A 26,835-nucleotide genomic window follows, 5' to 3' on the forward strand; every position below is an offset into this window, starting at 1 on the left:
TCCGACCTGGGGAGAAAAACACGAGAAACAAACATGGGTGTCATTAAAAAAAGAACATTATCGGAATTTGGATGCTTATAATTGTTGTTTCACAGCCCACTCTCGATTCTCAGATGTATAACATTGATGTTATTACTTGGAAGTACTGACCTGCGATGTTTATTCTAAACACAAATTGTCTCAACTTCAGAGAACTGACTGGTTTCTCTGCAGCGTATCTGAATTGGAAGGCAGTCAACGTCCTCCATTTAAAGAAGCTGTGCGTTAAGCTTTAGAAAATGGTCAGCAGTAATGTTTATCTGTGCATAGAAAGTGGGGTAAAACAAACAAAGATGCTAATCTAGACTGGAAGAAAAAAATAAAAAAAAAAAAATTAAAAAAAAAATAATAATTAAAATTAAAAAAATAATAATAATAATAAAAAAAAAGAAGTGATAACGTGACTGTTGGCATAGTATGCGATCCGGATACAATGTTCCAAAAACGAACCCACAGATCGGAATTACAGCAGCTCATTTGGCTCACTGGCACATCAACTGACTGTTTCCAGCTGTTTTGTTTTCTCTTAGGTTTTTTTGTTTGTTTGTTTGTTTGTTTGTTTGTTTACATAGGCGGCCTACGGGGAAAATCATTTTCATTTTCCCACTTCGACTGTGTGAGCCTGCCCCGTTCCTCAGGGCTGGTCCTTGAACGGCAGTAATACAACACTGTTCATAGCTGCATGAACTGGTGTGGTGAACTGATATCTCGAAACCTCAGCAGATAGGACTACTTTGACGTGAATGAGACCAAACTAAGTTGCTTAAGCAGAACTCATCAACTGCTGTTTGTTTGGCACTAGCAGAAAGGCACTACATTGCTTACAATAAAGTTTCTTGACAGCACTCATTAAGTCTCTAAACTAATCTCCAAAACTTCAAGTGCTAGGTGCCAGAGCAAGAACTACTCATTTTTAAAATAGGAAGACAAGTTGAGCTTAAAATTGGGATGTTCCTTATATTAAGCTAAATTCTCAACCAGCCTTTAAACACGCATTAATAATACAAATACAAATAAATGGTAAGCAAGGCTATTGTAATTGTAGAAGATATTTAACCCAAGATAAAGGTGCAATGAGTACAGAGCTTTGCTCTATAGGTCTTCTATACTTTCAATCCCTCCTCTTTCAACTGTCATGGATCATTTCTCAATGACACAGCAGGATTCCAACAGATTTCGAAAGCCATCCCATCCATGTTGATCAAGGAAGCAGAAGTCAAAGGTCATTTAGGTGTATGCTTGTTTTGAGAGTGCTCTACCGCACTTCGTGTGACCTTTTCGGTGAAGCTGTTTGTGGGGTGACAAAAGGCTCTTAAAAAAAGAGACTAAATACCAGTTTTTAAAGTATTATGTCACAATAAAATTTATTGTTCATTGTGGTGGCAAATACCAGAGGCTTGATGTTGATGCCTTAAATGTTAAACTTTGCACTAATTAACAATCAGTCAATCGGCATGCACCACAAATCACATCTTTTACAACTAGATGTGATTTGTGTCTACAAAGATTAGCATGAATCAGTCTTGTTTTCACTGGGTTTTTTTCAGTTATTTATATGACAAGATTATGTTCATCACAAAAGCCAAAAAGATAGTAGATAGTCATATTGTAGTGGACTTTTGGCCACGTATACCAAGTTTCAACACCGGTGTTTGACACAAACCAATGGAAAGGCAGCTTGGTTAATATAGAGGTTATATTTATGGCCACATTTAAACTGAGCCTGTCAAAAGGAAAATCAGTAGGGGCAAGAACAGCAACATAAAGATGTTCAGACTTGTGGGCTTTATATTTATATTTTATCTAGTAATCAGGGCATTATTCGATCCGATTGGACTGTTCTGGTTGTCTTAGAAGACGTTTCGCCTCTCATCCCAGCAGGGCTCATCAGTTCCGGCACATATGCTAGGTAAGAAAGCTCTACTCCGTGTGTGTCTATCACCTAAGGCCCGGTACACACAACTATTTTTCAAATCTTAAAATATTGTTTTTTATCTGTTACAGACCCCACACATGAAGATAGAAGATCGGGCATTTAACAGTTTTAGTCGTAATGTGTGTGTTGTGCTCTGACAATCTCAACACAGACCACCACAAAGATTCTGTTTCAACAATCTAATCAAAGACAGAAAACTCCAATGATCAATCGTGATCCAACAAAAATAAAACATAGCGACGCAACGTCGAAGAAGACAAAAGAAATTATTGTGGCCTCAGAAACATCGTTTTTTTCCCCTTGTTCCTTCTGGAACTAGACATACTTTTTACAAACAACCAGTTGGGCTAACCACAGGGTTTGAGTGCCTCCCTCAAGTGCTCTGTATTTTTGGCCTGTGTGCTGGTGACAACATTATCAGGTCTGTATTGTAGGGTTCTGATAACACCCAGTTTGAGTCCCTGCAGATGGTATGAGTCAAAAAGAAAGTATCGGTCGGTGTGTGGAGGTTTTCTGTAAACCCCAAAATGGAAGCCTATTTCATCTCCAATGTGGACATCGCAGTCCAAAAGTGGAAACTTAATGTCTTTGACACACATTTGAAAATTTGGAGACAACTGGGGCCTCCATGTTGGGGTTCACAGAAAACCCAACCACACTGACCACCATTACTTTTGGACTCACACCACCCACTGGAAAACAAACTGGTTGTTACGAGGACAGTTCAACACAGAGCTGATAATGTTCCACTAGCCCACGGGCCGAAAAAGAAAGCGCATAGGCACCTGACGGAGGCCCTCAAAACCCATGGTTATCCCAGCTGGTTGTTTCTAAAGGTGCTTCTAGTTCCAGAAGGAACAAGAACAAAGAGTAAAACATCTTCAAAGACCACCAGCGCTGTCCACTTGCGTTAAGAGTCAATGCCTTGAGAATGAAATGACGTGGATAAATAAGAACGTTCAAAGGCATTGTTATATAGTCATATATTTTTAAATCTTATTTGGATTAACCTAAAATTAAACATGAACAACTATGATTTACGATTCAGTGCATGGAAAATCATAACAATGAAGTTGAAGGTGAAGCATTTCGGTTTTATTCTTGCCAGTAATTTACCCGCAAGTAGCATGTTGTAATTTCTTGAGGTTTTTTAATTAATAATTTAAAATAAATTTGTATTTTTTTCTAAATCAATCTGAGTAAAAATCCAACAGGCAAGATTTAAACTTCATACTTCACCTGTAAAAGTATGTCACAGTTGCATCAGTTCAAAGTGCTGCACACATCTTTGTTGACTATGTAGCAAACTAGACCAGCAGGCTGGACTTTGTTACTAGGTTAAAATACTTTCACAGCATACAAACCTCTCTGTCATAAAGGTTGGACTGCAAGGCAACAAACAGTTCCTCTTTTAAGACAATGAACCGCAAGCTTCTTACTTCTCTATGCCCAGAGAAATCAATGTATATGATAAAGATATACATTTGAATAAATCTTTATGTATGTACACTAAATAAAACAGCCCTTTTGTCTTTTCTACTAGAATGTGTATTTGATTGCCGGCGCTCTACTGCAGCTACGTTTTGGCCGCGTGTGAAAAGACCGCAACTGACTCTTGATGGTATTGGAGTTGGTGGATTTAGCACAGGGTTTGCTTCTCGGACTTGCAGTCTTTCTCCCAAACCTTGGCTGTTTTAGACACTCTACTTCCAGGCTTTTAGAACCATACCTATTTTCAGGGTCGTCGTCATCTCCTGTTGCCCAGGTGGGCCCAGCTTGATCCTCATCGCCTGCATAATAAGAAACAGAGTGTGAATGCTTATTTTTCTGTGTGTGCCCTGCGATTGGCTCCCAACTAGATCAGGGTGTAAACCCTGCCTCTCGCCCAAATTAGCTGGGAAATGCCCGTGACCCGATTGAGCATAAAAGCTGTGGATGAGGAAAGGTTGGATCCATCATCCACATTGTTTGCAGAATCCATAAAGCACAGCAAAAAAGTGATACGCTAATGTTAATGTGTCTTTCTCATTTTCTATCAGTGCATCCTCCAAATTTTCAATGAAGCTGCTCGACAAAAAAAAAAAAAAAAGTAAGTGTCAGTAAGTGTTTCCCTCACCCGTATCGCATCGTCTCAGCACGCTGAGAACCTCTACTAACCATGTAGTAGAGATACTACCTGGTTTTGCCACTAATTCGTGGGAGTGTGTAGTGAAAAAGGGCACAAGCATTGTCAGACTCACCAGATGATTGATGGAAAGTCGCGGATCCCTGTAACGCCTCATCGTCTGTGATTGCTTTCATCTTATGATCATCGCCGTCACTCCCGGTGTCATCCTCATGGTCGTCCTCGCTTGATGACGACGTGGTCTCTATAACTTCTTGGCAAGCTTGAGTCTTGTGCTTTCTGGCCTCAGCTACCCCCTTCTGTCGAGCGCATCCATCGGTTTCACTCTGGACGAGATGAGACTTGCCAACAGACCGCAGGGTCTTCAGGCGCTGCATTTGATCCTGCGGGTCTTGATCATCACTAGAGGAATCCGTCCCCCTTTCTCGTCGAGTCTTAGCTATGGAGTCAGATTCGGGTGAACGGTCCAGCAGCTTACGTTTGCGACGAATCCTCTCCGGCGATATCGGTGTGTTCTTTGTGAGCCAGAAGAGACGCTTCTTGGCCACTTTGGTAGAGGCTTGACTGCCACCATCATCATCGTCACTCTGGTGCTCATCAGTGCTTTGAGTCATAGCTACTCGCTCGAGAAGCGCTGCAGGTATTTCATCTGAGTCAGAGTCATCTCTGGTCTGGCTTAGACCTTGTTCTTCAGTGGTTTGGGCGACTACTGAGCTTGGCGCTACCTCGGGGTCCGAGTCGCTCTCGCTGTCTGCTGTGGCACGAGCCGGTTTACCATTGACATCGCTGGGACGACGCAACGGTGTTGTCTTCACACGGGGAGACCGCCGATTTCCTTGATCCTCTTCTAGGTGGATTGATGTGCTCGGGTGGTCTATGCTCATTTTACTGTCAGCAACAGCTGTCTCTTCATTTGTGGACACATCTTTCGCCTTAAAGAGCTCTTCTTCCATGTCATCTGGAAGAAGCTGTGAATCTGAGCAGGGCTCCTCCTCCACAGGTACTGGTGTGAGTTTGACCACTAACTTTTTGGTCATGTTGACACCACTTTGAGGAGACTGCGGGTCAGTCGTCTGCTGACTTTTTTTAACATTGTGTGAAGGAGAGTCAATGTCCTCACTTGTGCATCTCACATCTGTGAGGACTTCCTCTTCCACATATTCATCTGACACCTTTGACAATTTATTTAAGCTTCCATCATGGGCGATCTCCGCATCTGCTTCTGTAGCAGGTTGGGGCACAAAATTATTGTTAAGTAATTCCTCCCAACAGCTGGAGACGCCCAAGTCGCTGAATTCTTCTTTAAGGCTTTCCTCGAGTGCCGCAAGAGACGTTCGCATGGATTTCACCACTGTCAAATAAGACTTCAGATAGAGGCTTCGAACACCTTGTTTAGTCTTTGTCGCAGTATGAATAAAATGAATAAAGCTTGTGTTAACATTGTTTGCAGAGTCCACCAAATGTTTGACCTTTGCGGTCATGTCCTCTGAGACATTTAAAGTGTTGTAGTTGAACACAACACTACTATCCATGCCACTGTGATCCCATTTAGCGAAGGGAACGATTTGAGGAAGAGGCAGCATGCCATAAAGTTCAGATTTCCCCGGCTCGGCTCGATTCCTCTTACGGTGCTGTTGCCACAGATGCTCCATGTTCTCCAGCATGCTGTCACACGCCATCACAAGGCCAAAAAGGGGCTCAGGGTTACACACATAGCAGTACCACTTGCTCTCCAAGATACCAGAAAGCTCCTTTCGCCCCAAATTTCTCAGAATGCACTTCTTGCAAAAGGCATTACTGCAGAAATCACAGCAGATTAAGTTGCCCCCTTCTGCACACCAACTGTAGAAGGGGGGGGAATAAAGGAAGACGCCGGAAGGTCAATTTTAAATGCAACACATAAAAATAAAATTTTTACCCCCCCATTTGAATCTTACCGGCACTGCTCATCCATTCCATCGCCATCCTTGCTGATGTCGTCACTTGAGTAATATTTGTAGCATGACTGTCAAAACAAAACAGTGACAACTTACAGTATATTAGACGTGAAGGAACTAGGGGTCTAAAAGAGAAATGATCTTATAATTCCATAAAGCTTTCAAATCTATTCATGTCACTGTTTGAGGAAAACACATTCAACACACGAGGGTCTACGTTTCCAAGTAGCTCACTCAAATGGCTTAATAGTTACTGCATGATACACTTGCTTATTTCTTTTCATTAATTCGCTTAACCGCCATAGTTTCAATAAATATGAATTAAATTCTGAAGTCACTCGACATTTGGAACTATTTATAAAACTCGGTAATACTGGCAGACAAGGTCAAATATAGAGAAATATGAAAAAAATAGAATGTATTTCTGACTCACCTTGCAAATAAGTACTTTGAGAACCGGGTGGCGAATAAGGGAATCTCTCTGGAAGTGGTTAACCTGGCGGCCACAGGCAGTGCAACTGACAATTTCCAAATGGTCGCCTCCTGCAAAAGGTCACACCACCGTATGCTACAAAGATCTGGTCTTTTATTTTGTTGGGAGAACAAATAGCTTGTGTTGTTGTTGTGACATTTGTTGCAACTTTCTCCACCAGAACTTGACTGACCTCCACGTCTCCTTGAAAATTCTTTCCGTAAAACGTTACTTTTCCGGCTGCGAAATTCAGGACCCCTGAAGTCATCTCTGCCGTTATCTACAGGTTCAGGTCTGACCAAAACAGTGCCTGGACGAAGCATAGCAATCTCGTCATTACATTGTAATAGTACGTATAGATTACATAACTGTACACTTGCTTCAGCATGGAGGGATAGACGGTTTGAATTTACAGGAAGAACTAAGAACCAACCGCAGAAAACAAACTCGTGAATTAAATACAAGTGCAGAGAGGTGTGTCAAAGTAATGTGGCAAATGTAAGATGCACCTTTCGGAAGGCAAGTGGTATCTGGGTGACCGTTTGCACTGAAGGGGAACTCTACATTGTCGCTGTCGTTTGAGTCTGCAGACTCGTCCAAGCCTGAATGCTTTGTAACGACAGATGGTTTTCTGAAATCATATTGGAAAAGAGCTAATCATCTTACATCGAAAGGCCATTTTCTCTTCTGTTATTGTCATCTGCTGAGCATTTTGTGTGTAGTTCTTCTAAACTCACCTTCTGGAGAATTTTGTGTCCACAAGTACCTGCAAAGCAGCAAAGTGACACTTTTAAGATGCTGTATGATCGCACAGTTACAATTGTTCCATGTTGATATGCATCTGGCCATTATTTATATGCAATTCTACCCGTGGTTACCAATGCTCATTCATTTCACTCCATCTATCAAGCTAACCTACTAATCTATACGCTCAGTTTGTCAATTAATATGTTGAGCACTAGTGCTTGATTTGTTTAAAGGGGACATATTATTGAAATTGACTTTTTAATTGCTCGTATACAAATAGTTGGGTCTCCGAGGTGTGCACAGCCATCAAGTGTGAAGTTAATCAACCATGTCAATCTTTTGATAGCTGTCTAGTTTTAAAACTGTGTCTGTAAGCGAGCCATTCAGAATTTTGTCAGATTGTAATCCAACAATGTAGCGAATTTACATACTACGACCCCCACACTGAGTTTCTTTGCCCATGATTTACCCGCTAGGCTGGGTGAAGATCCGCCATTTTTATATTTGTGCTCGGTAACATGTCCGCTGCATGCACCAAATGTACTGGTCTGCACACTAATTGAAAAGGGGAATACAGCAAGGGTTCACAATTCTCTTCAGACTCTGGGCTGTTTGAGAATAAGTAACCGATGCCCTAGCTTTGCCACCGGTCGTCATGGCAACAGAAGCTGTACTCTGCATTGTATAGGCAGACGGGTGATTTTGTGTGTTAATGAAAAGATTTTTTTTTAACCTTTGTGTATTTTGGCCTTTTGGCTTATTAAGACACCTGGGAACTGTCAAATTATGCCTGCGTTAATGCGAGTTACTATTGCCATGTTCCATTACCTCCATCACAGACGGGGTAGCTGAATTTCCCACTGTGCCATTCCTGTTTGTTATATCTGTAAATATAAGACAACATGTCAACAAAATTTCAACCGATCTTAAACAACGATAAAGGATGAATGGTCTGTGATGTTACCATCAGTCTCAGCTGAGGCATTGCTGTCTTCATGAGCGGAATGGGCCAAGTACTCGTGGAGCTTGTTGACCAATACATTCAGTTTGCTTGTCGTAGTACTGCAGCCAACGGAGAAAGGGGTGTTATCCGGCCATTTATTAAATTAGTAAATATCTAAATATCTAGTAGTAAAAAAAAAAAAAAAATAATGGAGACAAATATTCAAGGGGTTTTAGTATGGTAATCTAAACCATACCCTATCAGATAGACCACTACTCTCCACAGTGTATTTTTTCACCAACGTGTAGGTAAACATACAGAGACTGGTGTTCGTTAGGAGAAACAAAACAAACATGAACAAAACAAACATGAACACCCAGCCAACCTGCCTGGCTGGGTGTTCATGTTTGTGTCTAACCACTTTTATAGTAATTTACACCAAGTCAAACTACGACAATATGACAAATGTTATTTCTAATGGCGAAACAACGTCAAGAACAAATGTTTCTTATTCACGCATATTTTCAACGTCTCACTAACTGTGCCTATATTGTCATTATTCGGAAACCTGAGCGTTTTTAGCTTCGAAACTGGCTGCTAGCCCTTGCAGCTAACCTAGCATGTGGCTAAGATAGCCACAGTATTCGCCATTTTTGCTAGAAGCGTAGAACGCAGTGGCTTCGCCTTTTTACCTCAACATCGCAGCAACATTTGAATTCTGCTGCGTCCTTGTCTTTCAAACATACAAAAAAACTGAAAATGTTCTTATTTTGAGCGCAGCATCATACAACAATAAAAGCAAATACAAAGCTCTGAATTCTTTTTTCTTTCGTTTTAGATGACGAGCTTCCATGCAAATTGTTTTAACACTTTATCGCCCCCTCTTGGTTCGGAGTAAAACTCACGGCACTGTTGATGCGACGTCACGTGGCCAAACCCGGAAAACATGTTAGTGGACTTCCTGTGCATGCTGCGATAACTCGCATAACTACGCGTTGATGGTATGATGGTTTGACCCTGAACGTTCTAAAATGTGGTTTTCTTTATGGCTGGTGTTTTTTGATAAAAGTTAAGTCCATGTATATCATTTATTTATGCATACAGATGTAAATGAACACGAACACAAACAAAGCCTTAACATGGAATATGGAAACAAAGAAGTGTCTTCATTTTATGGTTGGGGCTTAAGGCGGTTTAGGATGGGTTACTGGGAAACATTAACGCCGCCACACTTAAGTCACATACTTTCTTTTCCCATCTGGAAGCAGAAGGGCGTGTTCTACCGGGATACAACAGCAAATCATAGTGCAGCGGCGCGTGTGCTGGAGCCAGTAATATTGGACGTGTCATGCCTAGAAACTATGTGGGAATTCTAATAACGCGACTTCACCAGTCACCTGAACTGGAAGGCAGTGCCTCAACCTGTTCACCATCTCTAGAAACTAGAAACTATGGAGAAAAACAATGGAAGTGATTTTTAATGTAGAAATTAGGCAGGAAAAAAATGGTTTTCCCAAGTGTTTAATGAATCTAGATAATGTAGGAGTACTGAAACTTTTCTACCATATTTTAATTTATAAAGACAGACCTGTATCACACAACATGATGCATAACCCATTTTGTTTGGAGATGTATTCCATCGTTTGTCATCACTGCATCCTATGAAGTAATTTGGTCCAGTACTGAATGGGCGGCTCTCATTCCTCTAAGGGGAAAATGTCTAAATGAACGCATTTAATAGTACAGGAATAAATAATTGATCATGTAAATGCTCATTGGGCCGGATTAAAAAAACAGAATGGGCCGTATGTGGCCCACAGACCATACGTTGCCCACCCCTGTCTTCGCGAAGCGCATATGAGATTCTATTTTCCCAACAGTATCAACTCAATCACATCCATCCATCCATTTTCTGAGCCGCTTCTCCTCACTAGGGTCGCGGGCGTGCCGGAGCCTATCCCAGCTGTCATCGGGCAGGAGGCGGGGTACACCCTGAACCGGTCGCCAGCCCATCGCAGGGCACATACAAACAAACAACCATTCGCACTCACAGTCACACCTACGGGCAATTTAGAGTCTCCAATTTATGCATGTTTTTGGGATGTGGGAGGAAACCGGAGTGCCCGGAAAAAACCCACGCAGGCACTGGGAGAACATGCAAACGCCACACAGTCGGGGCCGGGGATTGAAGCCGGGTCCTCAGAACTGTGAGGCTGACGTTCTAACCAGCCGCCCCTCAATCACATGATACGATTTATTAAAAAAGATTCCTCTCTTCAATTATAGCAACCAACAAGCTGTTAAATTGCAATGATATTTCATCCAGCCATCCATTTTTGATACTGCTTATCCTCACTAGGGTCACGGGTGAGCTGGAGCCTATCCCAGTTGACTTTGGGTGAGAGGCGGGGTGGAATGTGGGAGGAGGAAGCCAGTGTACCTGGAGGAGAAAACCCACACATGCATCGGGAGAATATGGAAAACTCCACACAGGAAGGCCGGAGCCGAGATTCAAACCAGCTTACCAGTAGCAGTACACTTTCAACTAAATCACAACAGTATATCATTTATTCAAACTATTACTGTATTTTATCACATCATTACATTTCTTCAATTCTAGCAACGAACAACACATTACATGAGCATATTCGAAATGTGTCATTCCGAATGTTCGTTAACGGCAACGGTGAATGAAAATATGGCTTATGCTGCTTCATCTGTCTGCGATTGGCTTGGCTGGCGACCAGTTGAGGGTGTACCCCGCCTCTCGCCCGAAGATAGGTGGTATAGGCTCCAGCACGCCCGCGACTCGAGTGAGGCTAAGCGGTACAGAAAAGGGATGGCTGGATGGATGTTTCATCTGTCTCACTTAATATCCCTCCGTCCCTTTTCTGTACCGCTTAGCCTCACTATATTGCAATAGAAATAAATGGAATAGGAATTTAAATGACTGGTCCCAGTCAACTGTTTGAAAATGGAGCGCTAACGAAGATAGCTGGGATGGGCGCCAGCAGGCCTGCGACCCGCGTGGGGACAAGCAGCAGAGAAAATGGATGGATTCGTTTTCTTTTCTGTCTTACAAGTGAAGTCAAATAGCATGCTAGTTAGTCTTGTAATGTAACAAAGTACAAATACGTCATTAATGTACTTAAATCGAATTGTAGTTATATTATGTGCATTATGTGTGGCAGCACCCACAAAGTGGCATTGTGTGAAAATACCAAATAAACGTCGTTGTGAAATGTTTTTCTACCGTGCAGTCATTGTTGTGTTGTGTTTTTATGAGGAATTTGCGGCCCCTTGTGGAGTTTCCGTACGAAGAGAAAGGCCTTTCCCAACCTTTATTGAGCGAGGCGCCCATTTTCCAACAGGGAAATCTCACAGGACGCCACCAAACTAAAATGTCACCAAAAGTAGGAATACTGAAAGGATCGTGATCTCGTCCCACTGTACTCGCAAAATGACTTCGTCGGGAAATCGGCGCCTGTTTAATTCACTGCTTTAGAAGTCAAATATTCACGTTAGCTGAGAGGGCTAATTGAGCACAAGGCTGATAGACTCACAGGAAGCCAAGACTTCTTTTGTAGGGGTGACAAAATGTGGGCACACAGCTTGATTGCACCTCCTGCCATCTCATGGAAGAACATTGATTTTTTTTTTCCCTTCCCGCCACGACTTTGACGATCATTCAAAATCTTATCCTTAACATAAAAGAAACCCAGCATGCTGGGAATCAAAGCCAAAACGATTGCAATAGGTTCATTTCATTTCCCCCCTCCTCTAATTGTGCAATTCAATCTGTTTGTTTCCTTCATTCTTTTTTGTCCTTGCTATTGCTGTATCCTTTTTTTAAAAAAATATATATAATTCAATATATTTGAAAGCAAATCTAACGTCCATTCCAATGTTTTCTTCAGTGTGTGTGTGTGTGTGTGTATGGTGGGCTAAGGTATCGCAGCAAGGGGTCCCAGTAGAAACATTAGCAAAATAATAACCAACCATATCATTACATAATTGAATTACAAAATGTATAGAAAGTTTATTATGCATTTACATTTCATCATGTTTTGCTGTCAGTTTATTATTTGTGTAAGGAACATTTGGTCTTGTGGTTAAGTCCGAAATAATGATCTATGGTACACCCTGAACTGGTCGCCAGCCGCTCGCCGGCGAGTTCCGAATAGGACAACCAAACTACGAGCTCACGCTGGTGACGTCACGCACATGAAGGAGACAAGCGTACGTTGTGACGTCACGTACTTGAAAGAGCTCAAGAATATAAAGACATTGAAGCCATAAAGAGTATTTGAAAGGCGCCTTTGAGCTCAGGCTTAAGAGTAACACTTGAGTTCGCCACGCGACAAAGGTAAGTGGGAATCGACACGGAACGGTTAGCTCCGCTAGCTTAGCCATAAGCGGCGATACTTCAACCGGCACGTACATTGCGTTTTATTGATTATAGAGGAGCCGCCGAGCGTTACGAGTATGTCGGCCTTTACGGCAGCGAAAACGAGCGAGTTTCTAAAAAGCGTCTCGCCGCCACAGCATCTCGCACTCAGCAGCAGCAGCAGCAGCAGCAGGACGGCAGGCGGTGACGCCACAGCAGGGCGGGACAACAAGTCCGCCGCAGTCGTCGCCGCCGTCTCAAGCAGCAGCAGCAGCAGCAGACTTGTTTGCAGCGCTCGACGTGGACGAGGCACCACCGCGAGCTGGACGCCGTCTGCATTTTCAGGCGCACCGACAGTGAGTAGCAACTTGTTCTTCTTCGAGCGAGCGAGGCAGAGGTGCGTTCGTTCGTTCGTTCGTTCGTTCAAGCCAATTCACGCCTTTTGTGTGTCCACCTCCCTCGTCATCCGCGATCCTTCGCCGTCTGTCCAACTTAAGCGACTCTCTCTTGTCGGCTAGCAGCCTAGCTTTAGCTGGCTTGTTTTCTTTTCCATTTCAACCTCCTCATCCCTCCGCTCGTGTAGGCAGCGCCGTTTGCCTAAGAGTGGACTTAAAAGTCTTTCAATGGGATAATACCAGATCGCGTTGCGGAGGCTTGGCAAAGCTGCCTTAAAAGTCACTTAGTCGTCACTTATGATATGCACGCCAGTTCACTTTTGTCTCGTTAACACCCATGCGCAATAGGAGGAGCTTTGCCGCATTTAAGTCATTCACCTGACTGGAGTTCCTCTGATGACAGACGTGTCTTGTTCGGTCTTTTTTGGACAAATGTTCCATAATGCTGGCTCTGTCCCAGTAAATGATTCACTGAGGATGTGCCACTCCCTTCTCTACACGTTTATTTCATATTAGATGCTCCAATGGACATTGCTCAGCGTTGTTTGTAAATGTCAGCGATTTCTGCAGGACAGAAAGTGAAATGTAGCTTTCTTGTAAACCAGCAGCCCCATGTCAACTTGTTAAGCCATTGACCAGGTGCACCCGTCATCTGGTGAGGCGGCTCGGCTCGCTTTCAGTCTAGTGTGAAGTGAGCGCCACAGTTTTGCCTCCTTATTACTGGCGTCAGGACTCAAAAGGATTAGTCATAAGTGGAAAAAGTGGTTGGTTTTTTTTTTGCACTTCCATTTTGGGGAAATAAAACCGTTGGTTTTGCCTTTATTGGTGTTAAGTTTGCCCATGAATGTGTGGTCTTACTACTTGACATAAAGCTCCCCTCGCATAAAAGCACGTGGGTAGCTGTGCCTTTTTAAATGCAGATGGGATGTGACCTTGGTCAAGACAAGCCAGACCGTCAAGCGGCAGCAAGGCGCTGCGACACGTGTGTTCCGGAACAGGTTGGCCCGCTTTCTCTGCCGTCGGCAATAAAACAGGTGCCTTCGCTTTCTACTACTTTCAGAGCGCAGAGCAGCCGCACTCGTTTTCACTTTTCTGTACTCGTCATATTTTCTTGACATTCTTGTACCTGCACTAAGCTACGACATCTCCTTCTTCCCAGTATAACCCAAGCGAGGCAACGTTTCAAATGAATATTTCCATTGCCACTTTGCCATGAGATCCATTCCCACTCATTGCCCAATGTGTAGATGGCCCGGCGATTGATTGCCGGTAAGTCAAGGGTGCCCGCTGCCTTTTCGGTTCCTTTCCGGCCCTTTGGCCCCCGACGGGACAAGCGGTAGAGAAAATGGGCAAACAATGTTTGCGTCCTCTGCTGGGAGGTCGTGAAAAGAGAGAAAATAACGCTGTTGTCTGTCAAAGGGCACAGAATAAACAAAAGTATTGGACAGGCTGAAAAATAGTATTTCAATGATCATCTGTTAGGCGTGTCGGCTTATCTGTCGTCGAAAAGGCGGCCCGATTCCAAAGTTGCCAACCCGTCCTGTAACATTCCTCGGCGCTCGCGTTGCTTCACCGCACCTACATCCTTTCATTGACTGCTAAGTAGTGACCTCCCTTCACAAAGCAAGTTGTTCCAGTCCCAAAAGGTGAGCTGTTGGTTTGAATACGTCGATCTGCTTTCATGGAGCGGCAAACCTCGCCCTGCTCGCGGCCGGAGGTGACGTCACATCTCTCTCTGTTGTGCTGGTCTGTTGCTTACCTATCAGTGAATGTCCACGCACCATGAAAAGGAAGTGATGCTGCATACTGCACGTTTTTAAGCTTGTGAGTCAGTTCGCCTCACATCTGCAGACAGTTGGCACAAGAGTTCAAAAAAATCTGTCTGTTCTTACAGACTGTTGCGTGTGCGTGTGCGAACTTGACCACCAATGGGAAGGGTGCCAGTCTATTTGTGTGCCTCGCAGTTCCTACGTAACCTTGTGGATGAAGCGCAGGCAGGGCCCCGCCGGGTGTGTCGGCGCACTTACTTCTCTAAATGAGATCGTCTGGGAACGAGTCTTTAAATGGCATCACATGGCTTGGATGACTAAGAAGCTAAACACATTTATTGTTTCCAGTTCCAGATCATCACTGTCAGAAAATAGCGGTACAGCTTAAGTACCACACACACTGGGCTACTATTGGAATCTTTTGTAGCTTTTGTGTGTCTGTTTAATCTCAGACTTGGTTGGTTTCCCAGATGAGCCCAATTAAAGAAAAAATCCTGAAGGAGGCCGTTCCACACTATTACTTCACAGCTTTTATGCATAGTGGGGAGAAACAAGGAGCTTTCTGCTGATGAAAAGCACTTGAAATAGAAATCATTGTACTGTTGTATAATTAGTGTTGGTAACGCTCTTTTTAAGATTTACAAGTCGAGTAAAAAGGCGCAGTACCTTTTAGGCGGTGTGGTATCGTGCCAGTGACAATTGGTTTCCCGTGACCTAATCATGATGAAAACAAAGACATGGATCACAAATGCAACTGCCACAAAATATTGTTTGACTTCGCCTTGTAAGAATAGCAGAAGAAGCTTAATGTTTTGGTCATTTTGAATCCGTACTTTCCATTAAAATGTGTTTCCAGCACCATTTTGGAGCGCTGTCAGTGATATTGATCAGGATCCGTCTTCAGACCGAAGCCTTTTGCTTGAACTGGCCCCATATATTCACGACATATAACCATACGTTTCAATGATTATTTCAAATTTAGTGTCTCTATATTGAATTAGCATTATTCAAGCCTTTAAGAAATGATTACTTCTGTGTTGTTCCATCAATCAAGAATGTGTTGATTTCATCGTATTCCTGAAATCTGTAATGGCCAGCGTCTGCGGGTCGGCGGCGGCCCGACACATCGCCACGCTGGCCCGGGGGCGTCGGAGCGCTGTTGATGTCGGTGAAAGCGAACGCTCCCCCAACCTGAGTCCAGCTGTCCCGAAACGACAACTGCCTTTGGAGTTTAAGGCCGCGGTTTCGTAAGGCGATCCCAAACGCTCCTTTCTTCTGTGCCCCCAGCGTCGCGTCTCACATTTGTCCGCCGCCATCTGCGGCCCCGCTCTGTGCGCTCTGTGTACTTAACCCTTCTGTTTCCACTCGGTCCTCTGTCGAGGGTGTGTGACGCGGGCCGGCAAATGAGGTCATGTGTGTCGGGCGGACCCTATTGTGGCCGCAGACGCATTTCACGTCCTTCTGCAAAGGTTATTTATAGCGACACGGTTGTTTTCCTAATCATTCTCGCCCACATTTAGTAGCATTTTGCAGGGGGGGGGGGGGGGAGAAAAAAAGTTTTATCAAGTGTCTTTTATTATAGTTTACTTTATTGTCAATGGAAGCAGATTTATCTTGATGATTGTTGGGCTAATCTCCGAGGCCACATGGCTGTTGTTCAGTCATCGTCTTTCATTAAGATCGTTAATGGTATTGTCCTGTGGAAGAGGAAGTTTTGTTATTTAGGCCATTGTTTGGCCAAGCGAAACCGACACCCAGCAAAGCAAACAAACATATTCTACATTGAATTGCTGTCAGCAACAATCCATATGCTTGAATGATCTTTTCATCGTTCAAATATTGTTTCCAACTCTGCGGTGCTAAGAAACCAGAAATAGCTTAGCCTGGTATTTCTGACAAATATGTCCTAAAAGTCATCGGTCTGGATTTCAAATCCGGAAACAAGAAGCCTTTTCTGTCTGGAAAATCTGCAATTGTCGCTGCAGTTTCAGCTTCATCTTTGTTTTGTGAAAACGTGGTGTCCACAAGGAATGCCACCACACCGGTTTGGCACCCGCCTCTCCTCTCGCAGCGAAGCCCCATCTGCACAAGGCCCCCGTGCATTCCTTGGCTTGTGCAGTCGGGAAGGAGCTACTAAGAGGAATTCCTTATTTTCTGGGATTTTGGGAGATGGTGACTGTCTCAGAGCAGTTTGGGAACACGCTGTTAGGGAAAGCAAAATAAAGCGCTTCAGAGAATTTGGCTGACTTGAGTCGTGTTATTGGAGATTTTCCTTTCACACTGTTTATCCGCAGGGCTTCTGTATTCTGACTGCCCTAACAAAAGGGCCCACAATATTCATTTGTAAGTTTGCTTGTGTCTCTCTGCCAAACTTGAAGAAACATGAAACGGGAGAGTGCTTTTTAAAAGCCTGTCAACAATCTTCAGTGATTTTTGTCTCCTCCCAAAGTTGAGGGTTGTTTTGTATCTTAAGCGGCCTGAAGTTGCAGCTGTAAAAACCTACTTTGTGATGTTGAGTGACTTGGGTAATGATTTTATTATTCTTGTATTTCCCCTGCAGTCCCGACTTTTGCTGACTGACCATCCTCAGGTCAATCACAGAAACATGTCTGGAAAGATATCAAAGGATGAACTGGAGGAAATGAGAGAGACTTTTGGGAAGATTGGTGAGTAAATGAATACAAGTACAATCGTTCTTGCCCTGATTGCGCTACATTTTGTGTTGAAAACTGCTCGTGTTCCTCTAGATCTGGACCACGATGGCTTCATCAGTGATTATGAACTCACTGACCTTCTTAGAGAGACCGGCCATCCGCAGCCAGGTTACAAGGTGCGAGAGATCATCCACCAACTCGATCGCAACCACGACAACAAGATCAGCTTCAACGAGTACATCGCGGTAAGTCAAGTTGCGCTCGAGAGCGGCTTGTACCACCAAGCTGGACAAGTGCCCTTTGTTCAAGCATATGCCGGAAAACCCCTCACCCTCATGAGTGCCACTGTAAAAACTCAGGGAAATGAAAGAAGGAAGTGAGGTCAGCAAAGTGGTACTTCCCCCCTCCAGTATTTAATTTCAGTGGCGTGGCAGAACCGCAGCAGGAGTTGCAGTTCCACCATTAAGAGGTTCCACCGAGACATGGCTTGAAGTCAATTTGTGAATTGTTTGGAGCACTGCAACTGTTGGATGGCCATGTTTAACAAAGATGCCCTTCCTTGAGAAAGTAAGGGGGGGAAACCTTTGAAATGGATTCATGGCTTTTGCCAGGAGTGTATTGGGAGGGGCGGCATCCGGCACCTGTAGGCCCCTGCTAAGTTGCCGTTATTCTGTTTGAGAGGAGTGCGCTCTTGCAGAAGGCTCTGATAGCGACCCATTTGAAATGCTTGTACCTGAGTTGGCTGGCTGAGTTGTTGCGGTTACCCGGGTGTCGGACTCATTTTTGTCGCGGGCCACATTGTAGTTAAGGTTTTCTTCAGAGGGCCGTTATGACTGTGAACCCATATAAATAGTTAATCATCTCATCATACTAATTACATATACACAAACTAATTGATGGAAATTTTTTTGGGAAATCAGAAGTCAAGGCTAATGTTTGGTAACAAAAAATGCTGGCAATATCTCAACATTATTATTAATAACATGACAATTTGAGATTTTTGGTACAGATTTGTGCAAGAATCATGGAAGTTGGTCCACGGGATTTGCTTTTCCTGTGCGTCTGTGACATAGCCTAACAGGCAGCCAGTTTGCAAACACATTAAGGCCAATTCCTACTTCTCGCGTTGCGCATCTGCAGACTGCATGCGGTTCCATTGTTACCGCATTTTGGTTTTCGCGTCTGTTCGCGTTCCACGCATGAATATATTCCTTTACATTTGAAGTATAAAGATGGGGATACCTGCGGATCACTTCACACAAGCGCAAGGCGAAGCGGCAGCCGGCGGCGTCGTCGTCGGTTGCTGGGGCGCACGCGTGGACGGCGCGCTTCACAGGCGTTCAGTCGCTCCGCTGCAGAGCGGTCCGCGTGGATGGCGATATTTACGTCACATGGACCACCGCACACCCAGTTGACACGCGGAAAGTATTAACTGCCTTTAGTGTGTCTTGAGAGATCATTCATTGTTCCACGGGAAATGATCCAATTTCACTTGGTTGGTCTGAAAATAATTTACTACAAAGTGTCACATGACATCCCGGAGACCGGGTCCGTCTTGTTGAATCGGCTTTCTCGGATGCTGCTCACATGAGCTGTTTTAGTGATTCATATGAAATGAATCCACACTGTAACTTAACATAGGTTGTTTGAATGCGTTTGCTGACCCCAGTGAGTGTTTGGAAAAGGAAAAGTTAGTCAGCGGTGGGCTTGTGTCTCTCTCTATAGAATCTGTTGGAAGACTCTGCTTCCGCCTGATGAAGCTAATGACATTTTGTGCTGACAGTTTATTTTCTGACATGTGTCATGAAGTCACAGTTTGCAATAAAAATAAGCACCTTCCACAGAAAATACACAGTGCAGAATCTGCAACATAGGCTTCTTTGGTCTTTTATTCCGCCAGAACAAATGTGTATTGTTCATAAACTTGTTAGTATGGTGCCTCATAACGTTGTCATGCCAATGATTAGACATTCCAGCTCTGCTGCTGCATCTGCAGACTGACCTTGGTCGCTCTGGCTTGATAAAGAAAAAAAAGATTACAATTCTACAACGGCTCGGTTTTATAGTTGCAACAAGTATGGGTAGACAAATTCCATGGAAAGCGATTCAAAGTAATTGTGTTCTAGCAGCTCTTTGATTGATTCAATCAGTGGACTGATTTACTTCCAGGCTAAGGCAGTAGAGTCCAAACTTATTTCATTTTTCCTGTTAGACCAAAAGAGAAAAGCAGGCCCCACAAACGGCCGTTAAGAGCGATAAGCTGGGCTCTTAATTGTTCTGAAGGTATACATGTAAAATGTCCCATATTTTGGATTTTGAACTTCCTGACTAGTAAATTCTACTCTCTTTGTTCCTGTGTCAGATTGTGAACGAGCTGAAGGGCAGCGAAATAGCAAAAACCTTCCGCAAAGCCATCAACAGAAAAGAAGGCATCCTCGCCATTGGAGGCACGTCGGAGCTTTCAAGTGAAGGAACACAACATTCCTTCTCTGGTCAGAAGGACATTTTTCATCTTACTAGTTAATGGTTTCCTCTCTGCATGTCATTACTGTTGTGGATGTTAATGTTTGACATCATCTGTCGGAGGAAAATGAAACCTAATCTTGTTGTAGCACAATACCCCCTGGGGATTTGCTTGCAATTGACGCCTCTTAACTTGTGTCATCTGCACCCCGACAGAGGAGGAGCGATTCGCTTTCGCGAAGTGGATCAACAGTGCTCTGGAAAGAGACCCCGACTGCCAACATGTCCTGCCCATGGATCCCACCACAGACTCTCTGTTCACATCTGTAGCCGACGGCATCTTACTCTGGTGAGACTTCCTCTTTTCACTTCATGGCAGTAATTAAACCGTGTGGCTACATCGTAAATGTCAAACGCACCAGCATGTGAATTCACATTGTTTGTGAATTCCATCATTAATTGTCACGCAAGTATTGTCTCATCAAGCCTGCCTATAACTTTTTGACCGCTGCCAAACACTTGACAAGTGAATAATCACAAGCTAACAAACAGCCAAGAAACCTCATTGAAGCACATTACAATGCATATCACATTTCTCTTTCTCATCCATACTGACAACTGAGAACAGTGATTTCATGATTCAATATTTTCTATGATATACAGCAAAATGATCAACCAGTCGGTGCCAGACACCATTGACGAGAGGACAATAAACAAGAAGAAGCTCACACCCTTCACAGTGCAGGTCAGTTAAATTCGTCCTTCTTCCCTACTGGCCTGTCAAACTCCTTTTTTGTCACGGGCCACATCGTAGTCGCGGCTCCCTCAGAAGGCCGTGATGACTGTGAAACCATTCCAATTTATTCTCTCCTCACGTATTGTGATATATACACCACGAATTGATGTTGTTTAACTGTTGTTTACGAGCACCTTTTGCCCACAGTCAGCTGGGTTGCAGGGTCATTTGTATAGAAAAGCGATCGTTTTGAAATCAGGAGTCAAAAGAAAATAGTTTGTTACTCTGGTTCAATTGATTTAAAACAAAACAAAAAAGGAGATTGGTAGCGAAAGAAATACATGCCATACCTGAAGGATATTAATAGAAGTTAAGACAATTGGCAATTTTCTGTACAGATTTGAGAAAGAAACATGAAAGTGTAGTTTAGACACTTGTGTCTCAAGTCTATCATTGACCCTTACAGGAGAATCTTAACTTGGCGCTGAACTCCGCCTCGGCCATTGGCTGCCACGTTGTCAACATTGGCGCTTTGGACTTGAAGGCGGGGAAGCCCCACCTGGTGCTGGGCCTGCTGTGGCAGATCATCAAGATCGGTTTGTTCGCTGACATCGAGCTCAGCAGAAATGAAGGTAACGGTGGTCACCGACGCGTCTGTCCGAGTCTCTTCCGCTTTTGCTGACCCGATCGTCGGCGCCGTTTGACAGCTTTGGCAGCGCTGCTGAGAGAAGGCGAGACCCTGGAGGACTTGATGAAGTTGTCTCCCGAAGAACTGCTTCTACGCTGGGCTAACTTTCATCTGGAGAACGCCGGCTGGCAGAAGATCAACAACTTCAGCTCCGACATCAAGGTAGTAGGCGTGCGCGTGAAAGGTCACTTGCACAGATGTCTGTCTGTCGGCACACCGGGCCAAACAATGTTTGCGCACGCAAACCTGCAATATCCGCCCCACGCCTCCTCAAATAGCACTCAATCGCTTGTGAAACCTTCTGGTGGTCTTTGGCAGACGGCCAAGTGAGTATGTAAGCAAAACGGCGTCGCCAAGTGTCATTACGGTCCTCGGTGCCTGCGCTGTACATTAAGCAGGCTGTCCTCTGACTCTCAAAGGCTTTAGGAAAATTAGTAGAACGATACTTTAGTTGGCGTGCATTGCAGAGACCACCGCTGATTTCGTATTTCACACATTGCTGTCTTATTTATTTTTTTCATCTGAATCGGTATCCATCCATTTTCGCTAGCATTCGGGTCGCCGGTGAGCTGGAGCCCGTCCCAGCTGAGTTTGGGCAAGCAGCGGGGTTACGCCCTGAACTGGTCGCAAGCCAGTGCGGGGCGCACATAAACAAACAACCGTTCACATTCTCATTCGGACCTGCGGACAGTTTAGAGTCTGCATTTAACTGAACCTGCGTGTTTTTGAAATGGAGGAGGGAGCCAAACACTCTACTCGCTTTTCCATTGGACAGCAACAGAATTCAAGTTGAGTGTGGTTTTTAAGAATTTTGTTGTATGTGCCGCTGAAGCCTGTTCGAAGTGCAAATGTGTCCAATTTACCTGTTAAGTCGTGGTGAGCGTGTCTGCCTCACAATTCGAAGATCTGGGTTCAAATCAGCTTTGGAACATCTGTGTGGAGTTTGCTTGTTCTCCACATGCTGACGTTTTTGTTTTTGGTTTTGTTTTGCGGGCACTTCCACGTTCCAAAAACATGTTTCTCGGTCAACTGACTACAAATCAGGACGGCGTCCAACTCAATTTCATCGTGGGCCACATCATAGCTATGGAAGACTGGAGAAATGTTTTAAATGCATCATGACCTTATGATATTATTATGTATGTACAACAGAAACACATATTTAACAACAATTGAAGTTGAAGTCAGAAGTCACTGAAAATAGTGACAACCAATTGTTCAGTTTATGTTAAGAAGGGATTCGGTGGGAATAAAAATGCTTGTAAAGGAATATTACAGTTTCGGTGCAGATTTACTGCCAAAACCATTTGGCAAGAAACATGAACTTTATAGTCACTTTATTTTTGGGCCACGTAAAACCTCGTCCAGTTCCCCGGGCCTTGGGTTTGACTGGCGACGACCGCAAGGGTGTGCAACGTGTAGCGAAACAACAAGCATGTTGTTTCTGTTGTGATTCTCCAGGACTCCCGGGCCTTCTTCCACCTCCTCAACCAGATCGCTCCAAAGGGGACCGAGGAAGGCCAGCCGGCCATCGACATCAACATGTCGGGCTTCAGTGTAAGTGCAGCCGAGCGTCTTCGTCGCGCGTCGCCGCTGACGAGGACGCGCGTGCGCTTTTCAGGAGCGAGACGACATGAAGCGGGCAGAAGCGATGCTGCAGCAGGCCGACCGGCTCGGCTGTCGACAGTTCGTCACCCCGGCCGACGTCGTCAGCGGGAATCCCAAACTTAATCTGGCCTTTGTGGCCAATCTGTTCAACAAATATCCTGCTCTAACCAAACCTGAGAACCAGGACATTGACTGGCACCTGCTGGAAGGTGAGTTGAAGGAACGAAATGTCAACTGAACACCGATGCCGTAACGTGTGAATGGGATTGCATTAAAAACCCTTCTTCATTGCTGCTTACGTTGGCTTTACTCAGGCACAAATTGTGTACTCTTCTAAATTCAGACTCTCAGCAAACCTCTTTAATCCCACGATCCTTTGCTGTCAGGCGAAACGCGAGAGGAGCGGACGTTCCGAAACTGGATGAATTCCCTGGGCGTGAACCCCACCGTCAACCATCTCTATGTGTAAGTACCGCAGTGGGGAGATGCATCACCACATGCACTTTCATTGCTCCAAATGAATGTACAATGCCGTCTTCCAGAGACCTGCAAGATGCCATCATCATCCTGCAGCTCTACGAGAAGATTAAAGTAGAGGTGGACTGGAACAACAAAGTCAACAAGCCGCCGTACCCCAAGCTGGGAACCAACATGAAGAAGGTAAATGTTGAATCCTTTTTAAACGTCCTTATCCATGGCTTAGACATACCCTCACTTGTTGGACGAAAATGTCATCATGTACCCAGTTGGAGAACTGTAACTACGCTGTGGACCTGGGCAAAAGCGCCAAGTTCTCCCTGGTCGGCATCGGCGGGCAGGACTTGAACGACGGCAACGCTACGCTGACCCTGGCGGTGGTGTGGCAGCTCATGAGAAGGTGAACAATCCACTGCACATTTTTGCTTAGCAAGGACTGAAAAAAATGACGCGCAGCATGTTTGTGTACAAACCGGGCGCACGTTCTCATGAGCTCAGCCGCGTCGCGTGTCACAAAGACCGATTGTTGGCTTTGTTACTTGTTCCTGCTGCTCCGAGCTCAACAACGTACCCCCTCTCGCTTACTGTTGAAATCTAAAAAGAACATTTTACGATACAGCGAGGCCGCGTTTCTTGTGGGTGGGGGTGTTCCCCGACCCACCAGCAATAAAGACGAAAAAAAAAATCAAACATGCCACACACAGTTTAAACACATTTCAAATGTATTAAAACACTTTTTATTCCTGAGCGCATGTTCTCGCTGTCAAAAATGGGAGCCTATTGTATAACATCACTTTGAGGAAATACTATTGCTCACAGAGTCAAAGTGTGCTAGCGTCAACAGTTGAAGTTTCAAACTGGCACAAACAAAAGAGAATTAAACACCAAAATGTTCAAACCAACCATATAATTCCGTCTTGCGAATGTCTGCTAGTTTAATGCCAGCAAATAATGCGGAATGCATACAGTAGGTGTGACATTAATGACAAAACCTTCAAGCAACTGCTACTTTGCTACAAACAGGACGGACAACAATAATACGCAGCGGGCTATCTATAGTCTCCAACAAATAGTACAATGGTTCAAAAGCTGAAATATTACAGCAGGGGCGCGAGATGAATGAGGTGCACAGTCCTAGAGACACGGGACATTCGCTTGATAGGCTCAGCCTGTGTTGTGTTGCAGGTACACGCTTAACGTTCTGGAGGAACTGGGTGACGGACAGAAGGTCAATGATGACGTCATTGTCAGATGGGTCAACAAAACATTAGCAGAAGCTGGAAAGAACACCAAGATTTCAAGCTTTAAGGTATAGATGTTTGACTTTTTGTGTGCGTGAGATGGAATAATAGATGTAATAATCACCAAACTGATTTTCTGTGTGCTGATCAGGACAAGGAGATTAGCAACAGTTTGGCAGTACTAGAGCTGATCGACGCCATCCAGCCTGACAGCATCAACTACGACCTGGTTAAAACAGGCCACCTCTCTGAAGACGACAAGCTGGAGAATGCCAAGTATGGTTTTTTGTTCTTCTTCTGGACAGTGAAACTTGGTCTATCGCAGGGCACGTGTTCCAGACCCATATAGAGACTACATGCATACAATTTTTTTCTTGTCTCTCCCAAATGCTTTAAAGGGGAAGAATGTGTTGTTTGTGCCACCGCTAGTTCTCATTAGAAAAGCGGTCGTGGAATAAGAATTAAACGCATGAATTCATCAATTTTCATCCATCTCAGGGAGCCGCCCTATTCAGTAACAGCGCCCTCTGCTGCCAATAGAAATTAATGTCATAACTAATGACGGTTTGAACGTGAACGTTTTAAGAATTTTGTTCACGCCGTCCCGTCCCCACCCAGCATGCTGTCAACCCGTACTTGTGCTGGTTATCGCAGGCTACACGGGGAGTCGGCTGCCTGTTTTCCCGCTTTGATCATGTGACGTTTTCGCGACGCAAGTGTGAGCGTTCATTTTGGTCGACAGCGGAGGGTGATCTTGCCAAACGTGGCGCCGCCTGGGATGGACGAAAATGGACAAATTTGCTTTATTATTTCACGAAGACCATGTTTAGACTAGTGGTGGCCCATACAACAAATTCCTGCAAAAAAAAAAAAAAGTGTAAACAATTATAATTTCATCTAAAAATAATAACACCATCGGTGGGCTCGTGGAAATGAAAATATTTTACAATAATTATAAACCTTCAAACAACTGCTACTTAACCTGCACGGAGCAGCAACGCATACAACAATACTTAGTGTTGGGTTTACAGTATTAGATCTCGGGCCTCTTGGTCTTGCTGTTAATTATGCTACATGCCTTCCAGTAGACCTCAGTGCAGCAATTGTCAATTCGGATGTGCCCATGTACTGTAAAAACACAGATGATCACGTAAAAATATAGCAACGGTGTAAACTGTGAACGGCGATATATCTGGTGTGGCAGGACCAAAGCAATTTTCCAGCACTGTCTCTTGTTTCTTTAGATATGCCATTTCCATGGCGAGGAAAATCGGAGCACGTGTCTACGCCCTCCCCGAGGATCTTGTGGAGGTCAAGCCCAAAATGGTGATGACTGTCTTTGCGTGCCTGATGGGACGAGGGATGAAGCGAGTCTAAAGAGACATGACTGCCTGTGATCATTGTGACACTTTTCGGAACAGCCCCCTCCACTCCCCTCCCCTCCCCGTCCCGTCCCGTCCTCTCCCGCATCCCGCGAGGATGAATGTTTTCTTGAAGAAGATTGAAAAGTCATCACATTGAAAGTATCTCTGCCTCTTTGAAAGACGAGAGGTGCTTATTGAAGAATGACGCGCTGTTATTTCAAATGCCACCCTCGTAAATTTCAGATGGAACTCTCTTTTTCTGCGACAACCTGGCAGTGTGCAGTCTTGATAAATGTCTTAAGAATCTTGGTTTTCTGCCACTGAGATCCGCACACGCCTCAAATCATGTAAGAAGACAGGAGGATAATGTGACGCACACTTCAGAAAGAAACGCCAACATTCATGCACGCCTCATCCCTCAGTATACAGAAGCCATAAGGTCAAACTATAGTGACGACCTCTCTGTATGTATTTTTGTATTTTTGTGGGACCATTATGTGAGCTGAGGTGATACGCTGGTCAGAGCTGGGCTTCTGTTGTTGTTGTTGTTGTTGTTGTTGTTCTATTTTGTTGTGTCCGACGAGGAGCGGGTCGTTCGTCGCCTGTGCCTTCTTGTCTTCACGACGACCCTTTACTGGAACTTTTGAGCTTTCGCCGCCTTTCGCGTTCAACCGTTAGCAAATATAATGCAATGACGACGGCCATGTGGTCATGTCTACTCCAAAGTGCTTCACGTGTAACAATAAATTTGAAATATGAAAACAGAGCGCTTGTATTTTTTATTTTCCTTTACTCCATTCCAGTTGATTGGGTTCCCCTCCCCGGTAGATCCTGATCCAAATAGGAATTCCGTT

General features: G+C 44.3%; 2 protein-coding genes across 2 annotated transcripts in view; one reads left to right on the forward strand and one right to left on the reverse strand.

Moving 5' to 3' along the window:
* The window catches only part of LOC133416474 (transcriptional regulator ATRX-like), a 27,433-nt gene extending 18,354 nt beyond the window's left edge, over positions 1–9,079 (reverse strand). The window contains exons 1-10 of the mRNA XM_061703406.1: positions 8,892–9,079; positions 8,221–8,318; positions 8,085–8,140; positions 7,247–7,275; positions 7,019–7,140; positions 6,703–6,819; positions 6,471–6,580; positions 6,038–6,105; positions 4,216–5,942; positions 3,705–3,765 (exon numbers count right to left, since the gene is read on the reverse strand). Coding sequence (XP_061559390.1) covers positions 3,705–3,765; positions 4,216–5,942; positions 6,038–6,105; positions 6,471–6,580; positions 6,703–6,819; positions 7,019–7,140; positions 7,247–7,275; positions 8,085–8,140; positions 8,221–8,318; positions 8,892–8,899 — 2,396 coding nt within the window. The 5' untranslated portion in view covers positions 8,900–9,079. The remainder of the gene's footprint in view (positions 1–3,704; positions 3,766–4,215; positions 5,943–6,037; positions 6,106–6,470; positions 6,581–6,702; positions 6,820–7,018; positions 7,141–7,246; positions 7,276–8,084; positions 8,141–8,220; positions 8,319–8,891) is intronic.
* A 3,482-nt stretch (positions 9,080–12,561) lies between these two features.
* Positions 12,562–26,745, forward strand: pls3 (plastin 3 (T isoform)). The gene is made up of 16 exons (XM_061703367.1): positions 12,562–12,942; positions 17,311–17,416; positions 17,498–17,649; positions 19,767–19,896; positions 20,084–20,216; positions 20,531–20,612; positions 21,070–21,235; positions 21,311–21,453; positions 22,753–22,848; positions 22,913–23,108; positions 23,286–23,364; positions 23,442–23,559; positions 23,646–23,776; positions 24,562–24,685; positions 24,769–24,893; positions 25,862–26,745. Exons 1-16 carry the CDS (start codon positions 12,685–12,687, stop codon positions 25,992–25,994), a joined length of 2,172 nt encoding a protein of 723 aa, XP_061559351.1. The 5' UTR covers positions 12,562–12,684; the 3' UTR covers positions 25,995–26,745.
* Positions 26,746–26,835: the final 90 nt, after the last annotated feature.

Source organism: Phycodurus eques, chromosome 17, assembly GCF_024500275.1.
Source record: "Phycodurus eques isolate BA_2022a chromosome 17, UOR_Pequ_1.1, whole genome shotgun sequence".
Taxonomy (NCBI): Eukaryota; Metazoa; Chordata; class Actinopteri; order Syngnathiformes; family Syngnathidae; genus Phycodurus; species Phycodurus eques.